Raw genomic sequence first — 12,350 nt, 5'->3', positions numbered from 1 at the left:
TAAATTGAGGGCAGGTTTGGGGCCCAAAATTATGGATTTTGAATATGGCCCATGGACAAGTCAAGGATAAAATCTAGGGGCATGTAATAAAGGGGAAAAAAGGATGAAGGAAACTGATGTCAAAGAATTTACAAATTCCAGCGGGCCTATTTGTGTTCACAATAAAGACAGAATGGATTGGGGGGGGGGGGTGTAAGTGCTTTCAGAACAGATTATGCTCTTGTGTTTCATCAGGGGATGGTTCTGTCATGCCTCCAGAGCATCTTTGATGCTCTTGAGACATATATTTAGTTGAGATTATATTAGACTTTCTATATATCAGTTTAGGAGGGGAAGTACAGTACTTACATTGGCCTGTGTTTAAGCTTAGTTTTTTTGGGTCAATGTTTTGACTAAAATTTCTAGACTTTATGTACGTTTAGCCATTTCTTTCCAGAGTTCAGAAATGTTACTTTTTGAAGTGTAATTCATGGATTTTAAGAGCTGAAGCCTCCCAAAATAAATTTGCAGTTTCTGCTTCTTTATGAAATGGTGCATTGAAAACACATACGTTTTATACACCAAGACTGGTGTCTGTATTTTTGCCCTGCAGATATTATTACTGTACTACCATATATTCACAATTAAAGAACCCTGCTCTTTGTAAAATGAGCCATGCATTCTTGCCATGATTTTGTATTGTATAGTTGTTGCTTTTGTTTTAAACTTAATATATTATTCCCACAAGTTCTGAAAAATATCTTCTGTTTCTAATCCACTAGATTGGGATTTCAGGTTTATGTAAGAACTAAATAGGAACCTGATATCCACAAACAGATTAAGGTGTAGTCATACAATCAGAGGAGAAGTGGGGAAATGGAAGCAGTTGTTATTTGAATACAGGGCTAAAGGTGTTTTCTGCTTTTAAAAGAGCCGGAATTCAAGGCAACTCTGATTCTGTGACCTGCACAAGTTTAATTCATTTTATTCATAAACTTAGCATGTCCACATGTTCTCTTATTCTGTGTTTGCATACATTTATTATCCAGATTTTAATATTCTATATCACTTACTCTACTTCTACCAGTTAGGAGGGAGGCCACTGGAAATCTTATTCAGAGCTTTGGACTAACTAGTTAACATGACTAGTTATTGTTGTTGTATGCCTTCAAGTTGTTTCCAACTTATCCCTATCATGGGGTTTTCTTCAGAGGGGGTTTGTTTACTTATAGTCATTCCTTTCCCCAATAATGGAGGCATGATTAAGTTACTTTACAATTGTAACTTGATGGAGGATAATTTTACTTCTTTTCTGATGGTAAAATTTTAGGTACCATTATAGTCACAGGAATGTAACCTTACTATGTAAATTATATGGTTCATGCACTGTATTGCACTATGCCTTTTGCTACTGTATTGTGCAACAAGATGGAGAAAAGGAGAGTGTTTTGAGTGACAAGTCAGAAACTTGAACTATTTAGATTTTTTAAAAGGAGTAATTTAAAAATAACAATTTTAGTTGCTCTTGAGCAGGGGTGGGAAGCACTCCAGATGTTACTGAACAGCAGCTTTAGTATTCCTCACTACTGTCTATGGATGCTGGAAATTACAGTCTAAAGACATCTAGAGGACTGCATGATTCCTATATCCCTCCCCTTGCAAAATGGAAAAGAGTCGTATTTTTAAAAATCAAACTAATGGTAGCTAATTGCTTTGCATGGTCTCAGAACTACAACCACAACAAGTTACATTTTTAAAAGTAACTTTCCAAGTTCTGACCCTCTGGTTCTGAGGTTTGTGTCAGAGTTGCCAATAAACTGCCACACATCTTTCTGCTCAGCATGCTTAAAATGTGGGGGGAAAGAATCCAAATTCAATCCTCTGCATGTCTCCTTAGAAATAAGTCCTACTGGACTGGGGGCTTCCCCCCAAGTAAATGTGCGTAAGGCTGTAGGCTTAAGGATTTATTATCAAACATTTCTGCAAGATAATACTGCAGCTCAAACCATCTGCTATCCTGGTGGAACGATACAGTCTGATACAGCTGGAGGACCACAGGACCGTCATATGTGGTAAGTGTTTTACAGAGGAATTTAATAGATGGCAGAACAGGACATACTACTACATCTCTGCATGATTTATAAGAGATTGGTAAGAATTCCTGGCCCTGATAGCTTAAGAATGGCATGCTTTAAAAAATGACTCTGTTACGGCTGGCAGTTTTTGTTATTGGCTTCAGTTTTTCTACCCTACTCTGTAAAAAAAGAAGTATGAATTGATTGCTTCTGATTAGGTCTTTGTGCCATTCTCTTGGCCATTTTGAGAGTTGTGCTCTAATCTACGGTAATTCGCATACAGATTCATATTTCTCAGTGTTTGGAAAAGAAAGCTGGACAGCATGAAAATTCTAAAAGCTGTACTCCTAACAAAGTGGTTTCCAAAGTTCTGCAGTTTTTACATGCAGTATATGCCTCACACATGCAGCAGACCACAGGCTCTATTTCTCTGCTATTTTGCATTCCGTTCTGATTATAAGACCTCAAAGTTTCTACTTTTAAAAACAATGGCAGGTGCTGTCAAACTGCAGTGTGCCCATCCCTGTTTTACAGAACATCTGAACCAAAAGAGCAGGCAGTGTCCACACCTCTTGCACGCCTTCTTTAAAAGACTCTGAAAAGGTAGAATCTGGAGTCCGCCTCTGGGAATTCTGGGTCGGGGTAGTAGTGCTAAACTGGTCAGCATTGAGGCTCCTGTCTAAAACCACCACCCGATCAGGTGTTTCTGAGTGATAGACAGCTGCTGGAGGGATGCCCACGGAAAAGCTGTGTGACTGAGTTTCTGTCTTGATGGAGTGGGTGGGCATGGATGCAATGGAGACTGTGACAGTGGTGTCCGGAGTCGTCAGGTGGCTCCTCTTGTCAACACCCATTTGGGAAGTGTGCGGGAGAACGATATTCAAAGGCATATTTTTCAAGACCTGGACCCGGTTTTCTCCACCAGTGATGAGCGACTGTTCTGTCATGTTTGGTATACCGTTCCTAAACAATCAAAAACATTTGATCAGGTGACAAATCAAGCACTGCAGGAATACCCATTTCTAACATGAAAAATACTAGACTCAAGGCTGCCTGAATGCATCCTCCATCATGGAAGGATTTTCCTTTTCCTCCAGTAGGAAAGAAGCTTGTACTGCTTACATATTGTGGGTGAGAAACACTGCTTACATTAGGGACATTTTCATACTACACAATTTGATTCAACCTTCATTGCCATGGTTCCATCTTATGGAATCATAGGGTTTGTCATTTGCTAAAGCACTAGAGCAGTCTGGCTGAGAATAGTCAATATTTCCCCTAGGCACTAAAGCCTAGGATTCCCCTGAAGATTGGCATGGCAGTTAAAGTGAAAACACAGAGCTGTAATTGCATAGTTGTAATAATACTAAAGGGCCCCAGGTCTTTACAAAGGATATTATGCACTAGTCTGTAATGGAATATTCCTCACATATCTAGCACTAGGATGGCTAGGACCCATAACTTAACAATTTTGGGGTCTCATCCTTCAACAACTTTGAAGAGTGTCTCCATCCACCTCTACCTTGAGTGCTATCCGATGATAGAAAGCTGGGGTACAGATTTAATACTTTGTCTGAAATTAGCTATAATCCCACCCCAGGACCCACTACAGCCCAGACTGCTCCCTCCTGATCAAACTAGCATTGGTCGAAGCAGAGTTTGACATGTTTTTAAAATGATGGTTTCAATTGGCAATGCCATAATCACAAAAAGTCAACATGGGTTTCAGAGAAACAAGTCATGCCAGACAAACCTAATCTCTTTCTTTGATAAAATTACCAGCTTGGTAGATGAAGGGAATGCTGTGGATATAGTATATCTTGATTTCAGTAAGGCCTTTGACAAGGTTTCCCATGACATTCTTGCAAACAAGCTTGTAAAATGTGGGCTAGACAAAGAAACTGTTAAATGGATCTGTAATTGGTTGACCGGCCGAACCCAAAGGGTGCTCAACAATGGCTCCTTTTCATCCTGGAGAGAAGTGACCAGTGGGGTCCCACAGGGCTCTGTCCTGGGCCCAGTGCTATTCAACATCTTTATCAATGACCTGGATGACAGAATTGGGAGCATACTTATCAAATTTGCAGATGACACCAAGTTAGGAGGAATAGCTAATACCCCAGAGGACAGGATCAAGATTCAAAATGACCTGAATAGACTAGAAAGCTGGGCCAAAGCTAACAAAATGAAATTCAACACAGAGAAATGTAAGGTATTGCACTTAGGGCGGAAAAATAAAATGCACAGATATAGGATGGGTGACACCTGGCTGAATGAAACTACGTGTGAAAGGGATCTAGGAGTCCAAGTAGACCACAAGTTGAACATGAGTGAACAGTGTGATGCGGCAGCTAAAAAGGCCAATGCTATTTTAGGCTGCATCAATAGAAGTATAGTGTCTAGATCAAGAGAAGTAATAGTGCCACTGTATTCCGCTCTGGTCAGTCCCCACCTAGAATATTGTGTCCAGTTCTGGGCACCACAATTCAGAAAGGACATTGAGAAACTGGAGCGTGTCCAAAGGAGGGCGACAAAAATGGTGAAGGGTCTGGAAACCATGCCCTATGAGGAACGACTTAGGGAGCTGGGGATGTTTAGCCTGGAGAAAAGAAGGTTAAGAGGTGATATGATAGCCCTGTTTAAATATTTGAAAGGATGTCATATTGAAGAGGGAGCAAGCTTGTTTTCTGCTGCTCCAGAGAACAGGACCCGGAACAATGGATGCAAGCTACAGGAAAAGAGATTCCACCTGAACATTAGGAGGAACTTCCTGACAGTAAGGGCTGTTCGACAGTGGAATGCACTCCCTCGGAGGGTGATAGAGTCTCCTTCCTTGGAGGTCTTTAAACAGAGGCTGGATGGCCATCTGTCAGGGATGCTTTGAATTGGATTTCCTGCATGGCAGGGGGTTGGACTGGATGGCCCTAGTGGTCTCTTCCAACTCTACGATTCTATGATTCTAATTACAAACTCACAGACCTTGTTTTAAATATGAATCACATTTCTGGATCTGCAATCCTTCATTTTCAATTATGGAGGTTAGAGGACTGAAAAAAGAGGGGAGTGCATTTGATCCATGGGCAACACGGATGGCCTGAGATAATTCAGTTGGGATGATGAGCCAGAGAGGGTTTTGGATCAGATTGTACAAACTATCCACAGTTATCAATCTTATAGTTCCTGGACTCCATCACAAGCTACCTGAAGTCAGGTATGCAGGCGACGTGCAGCTATTGTTTTCCAGCTTAGGTTAAAACAATCAGATGAGCAACTGCATTCCATACAAGAGATAGCTGGCAGAGCTACATGGTTTCCATAGAAGTTTCCATCATGGGATCCAACTTCACTGTCAAAGATAGCTGTGCAGCTTCTCACTCACTGCAGCAACTGGCAGCAGTGGTCAGACTAGGGGCTAGATGCAAGTATGCAAATTTACAATGTAGTGATAACTAGGACATATTGTGTTACCAGCTGCTGGTGTGCATATGTATATATCGGGAACAGTATCTAACAGGAAATGGTGATGAAAATCATTCCATGTGTAGGAGGAACATGATCCAGCCCACCTAAATGGAGGAAGTGAGGTGTTCCCTCCACTCCAACCCATAGAAATCCTCAACTTTTGAAAGAGAAGGCCATGTTCCCATAAAGGAAACCTCTGCCTGACATAGAGGAAACAACCTCATTTGCTCCATTAAGCACTGGGATTCGTAACTATGACATCTTCACAGATATTTCTTGGTTGTGTGTTGACTCACAAATTTTACCAATCCATATCATTGTGGTTTAATCACTACCCTCACCAGCCAGTGGAATTCAGTTTGAACCTGAAAAAGACTATAGGACTCCAACAACATATAACTATACTTAATGAATTCCTGACACCTCTGGGCTAGAGCTTTGAAAATGTTGCTTTTTAAAGACTACAGTTCCCACATCCCACATGGTCAGTGGCTGTGGAGGCTGAGTGATTCTGGAAGCTGTAGTCCAAAAAAGTATTTCTTTCAAACTCGGTGTATTTAGAAAAAAAAGATGTTGAAACAAACGTATCTCTCACCTCTCAGTCTTAAGATGCATTTCTCCCAGTCGTGCTATAGCTGGCTGACAATGTTCTCAGCAACAAGAATGATTTCTAGTCTATCAGCTTTCCTAGAGTTCCTTCTCTTGGGGATATTCAGGCCTAGATATATAGACGCTCTCCTCCCTGATCAGCTTAATCTACCTGCCACTAGATCAAGGTCAAGAATGAATACTATAGCCATCTGCATTCATGGTCTATCTATGAGCAGGAGTGAACAACCTGTGGCTTTCCTGATATTTCTAGAATACAACTCCCATTATTCCCGATTACTGGCCAAGCTACCTGAGGTTGATGCTTTGACTCTAATAGCATCTAGAGGACCACAAGTTACTCATCTCAAAATTGAGATGAACTGGAGAAAGTACCCCAATTTATAGGTATACCTCAGTTAACAAAGTATAGTCGGCCCTCAGTATTGGGAGAACAGCCATCCACAGATCGGAGCATCCACAGATGGCCCCACCCCATTATCATCAATGGCGGCACGTACATATATATAGCCACATCAGTATAGCCACACGCATGTCAGCATCCACTGATGGTAATGGGACTTGAGGTCTAACATTTTTTTGTATCCATGGGGAGGGATCGAAACCAACTGTAGATGTGTTCCTAAGCATTACTTCTTCAACAGAAAATCTGGTACCAGAGAGGGAAATATCATGCAAAGAATAGGGATATATTTCTGCATCACAAAAAAGAAGAGCAGTTCAACAAACTTTCTATCCAAAACTAACAATATGTGAAATGAAACAACCAGGTGAGGTAGGCTTGCAGAAGTAACCAAAAGCATTTAAAAACTACTAGAATCCACTGGTGTCACAAGTGGGTACAGACCATAGTGGGTGACACCCCAGAAGAGGGGTGACACCTTCTTGCCCGGCACCATTTTGCTCATGAGTAAAGGGGCATCAGGCAGGGAGAAAGAGGGCCCAGTGCACCCCACCTCCCTGCCTGGTGCCACTTTACTCATGATTAAAGTGGCACAGGCTGGGAAGAAGAGGGTGCATCTTTTTGGCCCTGTCCCCTAGACCTCCCTCTGAAGCCCTGCCCCCCGCACCTGGTGACACCCCCAGGCTGAGATGCCACTGCTAGAAAAGCTTTTTCCAAAATGCATCTAGGGATATTTTTTTTGTCTTTCACCAGCCTCCACTTTTCCTATGATTTTTCACTTAGGTGGCCACATGTATAGATCTATGCTGGGAGGAGCTGGCGAAGCATGCTTATCTACTTTCTGCTTTCCTGTTTATGGATGCTCAGTAAGGGATGCTGTTCACTTTGCCTCTCGTAGGCAGGCACACACTGCTATAGTAATATTATGGCTAGAGTAAAAGCTCATTCTTTCCCAGCTCAAGTTTTACTGCATTGTTTACTGCTGGCATAATGCTGCAACCTGACACTGGAAGTCAGCATTTGTCCAGCTCTCTTTCACCATCCTCCCAATGTTGATGCTTGTTAAAAAAATAACCTCCAGCTAGAAAGAGGACAAGGAGAAAAAGAGGGAAGGCCAAGAAAGCATAAAAATACTTTGTAAAAAGGAACATCTTTGTCAGATGTTAAGAGAGGAATGCTTGTATTTAAAATCCATTCTCCTTTTCTAGAGATGTCAGGCATGAAGTAGAATTCTTTTAAGGTAAGCATGTTAATGTTGAATACTAAACCTTTTGCCATGGTCTTGATCAGAATGATCGACATCTGGTTTCACTGCTGATGTTCTCCGAGGAACCTTCAAGTATGAAACACAAAAGTCACTCAAACTCTATTCACAGGACACTACAACAGTTAAGCTTTCTTTGATTGTAAGGTATCACCAGAACAGAAAATAAGGAAAGACAAACACACAGTATCTACTACAGATAATGATAGAGGCACAGGAATTTAGCCTACTATTTGCAGAGAACAACTTGCCTTGCTATCAGGTTTGTTCATGCCCAAATTTGAAGATAGAGTTTGGAAAAGTTACTCTTTTGTTACCACTCACAGAATCCTGATGAGGATTCTGAAAACTGCAATCCCAAAAGGTAATTTTTCTCAAACTCTGAGTGAGAGAATATTTAAATCACAGAAAACTTCACAATTCAGGTTGGTGATCACAACAGAGCACTTGTCAAGGCCTGTTGTTTAACTCTTTCTCCTTCAGTGTAAAAGCAAAATGTTACATTCAAGTGTAAGTGCAGCACCACTTGAATGTAAGATTTTGCTTTTGAAACACACTTTGCAACACCTGGCATAGGTTGTTAAATGCTTCCCAAAGATTCAAATACAATAACTTTTCTTTTAAGACAGCCTAACTTAAATACAGTACTGGTTTTAAAAGAAATAAAGAAAGGAAATGTGTATGACTAGTAGTGCTCATAATGCTGGCAGAACTGAAGGTGGCAATTAGTACTGCCAACACAAAGTTGCCTATTATGTGGAATTAGCCAATTTGCACATCAGGTGAAATTCTCCTGATGTCCTCCAGCACTGAAAGCTGCTATATCAGCACCACCTTTGCATCTAAACACCTTTCCCTGACAAATACAAGCCATTTAAATGACAGTGGAAACACCCTCTTTAATCAACAGAAATTAGAGGCTGATGACAACTTTTTTAACAGAAGAAGGAGCAGGAAAGTTGTGTTAAATGGCTTCCAGCCCAAATGCAGGGGCGGGGAAGTGGGAAAGAGGGAGATTCTTAAGTACTGTATAGAATACATAAGAGGGAATTAGGGATAGCAGAGAACCAGTATTGTAAGCGGTGCTTTGTTAGCTTGTAATTCAGGTATGAGACATCTGTTTTCAAAATATGGATCTTCCACTGCTGACTTGTATACTCTGAGAATTCCCAACCCATCAGCTACTTACGTAATCACATATGTATAGCTACGTAATGTCTCCTGGCCCGGCCCCCTTCCAAACCTACTTTACCAGGCAGCATCAAGAGACATGGTGGTCTGTTCAACTGCCAGTCAAGGTGCAAGAAGGAAGTTGTTTCTATCCCCTCTCCAACAGCAAGCAAAGTTGCCACAAAAAATCAAGAAATTGTGAATGAAGTCCTGCTTCAGATTGTCACAGCCTCATTTGCAGGCAGGAGGTAAAAACATCCTCCCCTTTCTCACCGATCACCAGCAAAACAGACCTCCATCTCTCAGCATGGCTGCTGCTTTTAAAGTAGGTTTGGGAAGTCACTGTGATCATGGCACTAGCACTACGATTCTGACTACACAGTGTTAGTGAATACAAAGCAGTTATGGTTTTCTGTCTCTAGATTATGAATCTGTAACTGCAATACAGAATGCCAGCCCCCATGTTTTACATCCTGAAACCTAGATGAATACTCCTAAACAGATCTTGGGAGGAACTACTCTTTAACAGGAAAAAAAAAAAAACAGGATCCCCAACATATGCTGGGCCTGTAATATCCACTGGGGTGAAGGAGGTGGAAACATTTACAACAAGCTAGCAGATGGGGAAAGGGTTAAGCAACATCCATCGATTCCACCCTACAAATGTCTTGAGTTGGAGAAGGAGGTGGATCCCAAACTGTCATCTATAGTAGTAATGTGTCTGCATACCTTTAAAAAAAACCACTTAAATGCAGAGAAAGCCAGTTTAGCAAGTAATAACGTAATACACACACAAAATTACTTTTTAAAAAAAGGATGACAGACTTGCTTGCTCAAAGATGAGGTGGTGCTGGTTAAAGTTTCCAAGGCCCACAACTGCCAATCTAAGCTGCTCTTACCCAATCCACCTGCTATTTCATAAGACTATAAGTGTTTCTCCCCCCCCCCACCCCCTGCTTTTCTTACTGGCAGGAGCTAAACAAGATGACATCACTGACCAGTAGCCCCTCAAGTCCTGTAGCCGGTCTGACAAGTTTTAGATATTTAGACTAAGCATACACTAAAGCGCAGAGTTGATGTAGTTTTAAGTGCTACCCTTTAACCGAGACATACAGACCTTAATTAATCATCTTTACAACCCTTCACTTCTTTGAATTTGGAGAGGGAATAGGCTCTCTCCCACCCTTAGATTTGGAACTGGAAAGCAGCCAAGTCATTGGAAGGACAATACAGAGTTCAGAAATTTACTTTTCTGGACTGTAATCCCCAGAATCTGCAACCCAGCATGCCAGCGGCCATACTGACTGGGGGATAGGCTGGAGGATTGTTTTTTTCACTTTGAGAACAAGGTAATGTCAAATGGCTCTAATATCTGGGAATCACAGCTGTTCATGACAATGTGATATACTCTCACAAGACAGCAAAGGAACCTCATGTAGCATCTGGATCGTGACAGGCAGGCAACAAGTATGACTTCTATGATTCCATATAAAACACAAGCAGCCTGTTGTTGTTGTCACTTGTTATGTGCCTCCAAGTCAACTTTGATTCATGGCGACCCTATCATAGGGTTTTCTTGGCAAGATTTATTCAGAACATTTTTGTCACTGCCTTCCTCTTAGGCTTACAGAGTGGGACCACAGGGTTCTCATAACCAAGCAGGGATTCGAACCTTGCTTTCCCAGATTCCTGGTCCAACACTCAAACCACTACACCTTGCTGGCTCACTATTCAGCAGCCAATATAAATCCATTTAGAGCAGTTTCCCCCAAACAGTTGCCCTCCAAATATTTTTGGGTCATAACTCCCACCAGCCAAGCATCAGGTGTAATGGGGGTAGAAGTTCAATTCTTTGGATTGTGGAAATCTGTCCCTGATACCAGGCCTTTTCTATTAGCTCCTGCTGCACTTGATGGCAGAAAACTGCAAATATTGTCTGTGGAGCACTGGTCTATTTATGCATATAACCCATTCAGGGTGTAAACAGCTCATCCATTTAACCCACTTAAGGAAACCCCAGAATGAGGAAACCTTTGAGAGCTACATCTATATGATGCATCATAAGGAAGTGTTAAGAAACAAGGGTGTCAACTCCCAGGAAGTGCAGTTCAGTTTAGCTACTGACAAGTTAGAGTACAGAGAACCTTGCAAGGGTTCAAACAGACTGGGGCAAGAATCATGCAGATGTTGTTGGACTTCAGCTCCCAGCATTCAACAGGACTAGCAGCAACATTTGGAAGGCCCCATAATTCCTGTCCCTGATCTAAGCCACTGCCTTACAGTTGCCAATGAGATGCATCAGAGAAGACCACATGCAAGACCAAAAGGCAAAAATATCCTCCCATGGCTGCTCCCCCCGCCCCCAGCCACTGATATGGACAGATAGAACAGACCGATGGGGACAAGTGCCTATGAAATCAAGAGACTGTATATATCTGTCGTAATAACTAGTGGCCAAACTAGCCAGGGAATACTGGGAGCTGCAGTCCCATCAAAGTAACCTTTCCAGGCTCTGCTTAAATCAACAGATTGTTCTACCATAAATTTGTCTAATCGCTTTTTTAGAGCCATCTGAACAATGGTCAGGGACACAGTGGCTTAGTGGTAAAGATGCTGATTCTGATGATTGCAAGATCAGCAAGTTGGCAGGTTGAGGCCCAGGAACCACGTGACATAGTGAGCTCCCATCACTAGTCCCAGCTTCTGCCAAACTAGCAGTTCAAAAGCATGTAAAAGTGTAAGTTAATAAATAGGTACCTCTTTGATGGGACGGTAACAGCATTCTGTGCAATCATGCTGGCCACATGATCACATAGTTGTCTTTGACAACACTGACTCTTTGGCTTAGTAATGGAGATGACAGCCACCCTCTAAAGTTGGACATGACTTGACAAATGTGTCAAGGGAAAACCTTTACCTTTTACCTAAACAGTGGTCATGTTCTTATGTCAGATAATTCTGTATATTAATTACCATTTGGAATAAACAACAAAAAATTCCTTTTGTCTGACCTGAATCTCCTGCCAACTAATTTCACTGGATGAACCTAATTCAGAGTATAACTGAGCACAGCTCAGTTCAAGCAACATATCTGGGTTCACATTAACTGTTACATTAGTGCCCTTTGGAGACCATCTGATGTAGGTGGCGATCAATAACATCCAAGCACATCCAAGTTATCAAATCACAAAGTTACGCTTAAGGATAGCACAACCCAAGAACTCAAGCTAAATCCTTTTGGTTTCACTGAGGGGTTATTCAGACAGTGAAAATAACCTGGGTTGGATCTGGGTTGAAATCTTTATTGTTCAGATGCACCCGATTCAGTTTGCTTTGTAGGGGGAGGGCCAAAAAAAAACCACTTACCCCAGGATACAGTGGCCTGTTA

The 12,350-nt window shown here is 41.7% G+C and overlaps 1 protein-coding gene across 2 annotated transcripts in view; it reads right to left on the bottom strand.

Annotated features, from left to right (window-relative positions):
• The window catches only part of GRHL1 (grainyhead like transcription factor 1), a 73,504-nt gene that overhangs the window by 41,873 nt on the left and 19,281 nt on the right, over window positions 1-12,350 (bottom strand). For both annotated transcript variants that reach the window (XM_089498298.1, XM_089498299.1), the window contains exons 3-4: window positions 7,797-7,861; window positions 2,624-3,017 (exon numbers count right to left, since the gene is read on the bottom strand). In XM_089498298.1, the coding sequence (XP_089354424.1) occupies window positions 2,624-3,017; window positions 7,797-7,861 (459 nt within the window). The remainder of the gene's footprint in view (window positions 1-2,623; window positions 3,018-7,796; window positions 7,862-12,350) is intronic.

Source organism: Sceloporus occidentalis, unplaced genomic scaffold (assembly GCF_023333645.1).
Source record: "Sceloporus occidentalis isolate IW3139 unplaced genomic scaffold, rSceOcc1.0.p SCAF_118, whole genome shotgun sequence".
NCBI classification, from domain to species: Eukaryota; Metazoa; Chordata; class Lepidosauria; order Squamata; family Phrynosomatidae; genus Sceloporus; species Sceloporus occidentalis.
Note: the sequence above shows the minus strand (reverse complement) of the source record. Positions and strands in the feature narration are given on the sequence as shown.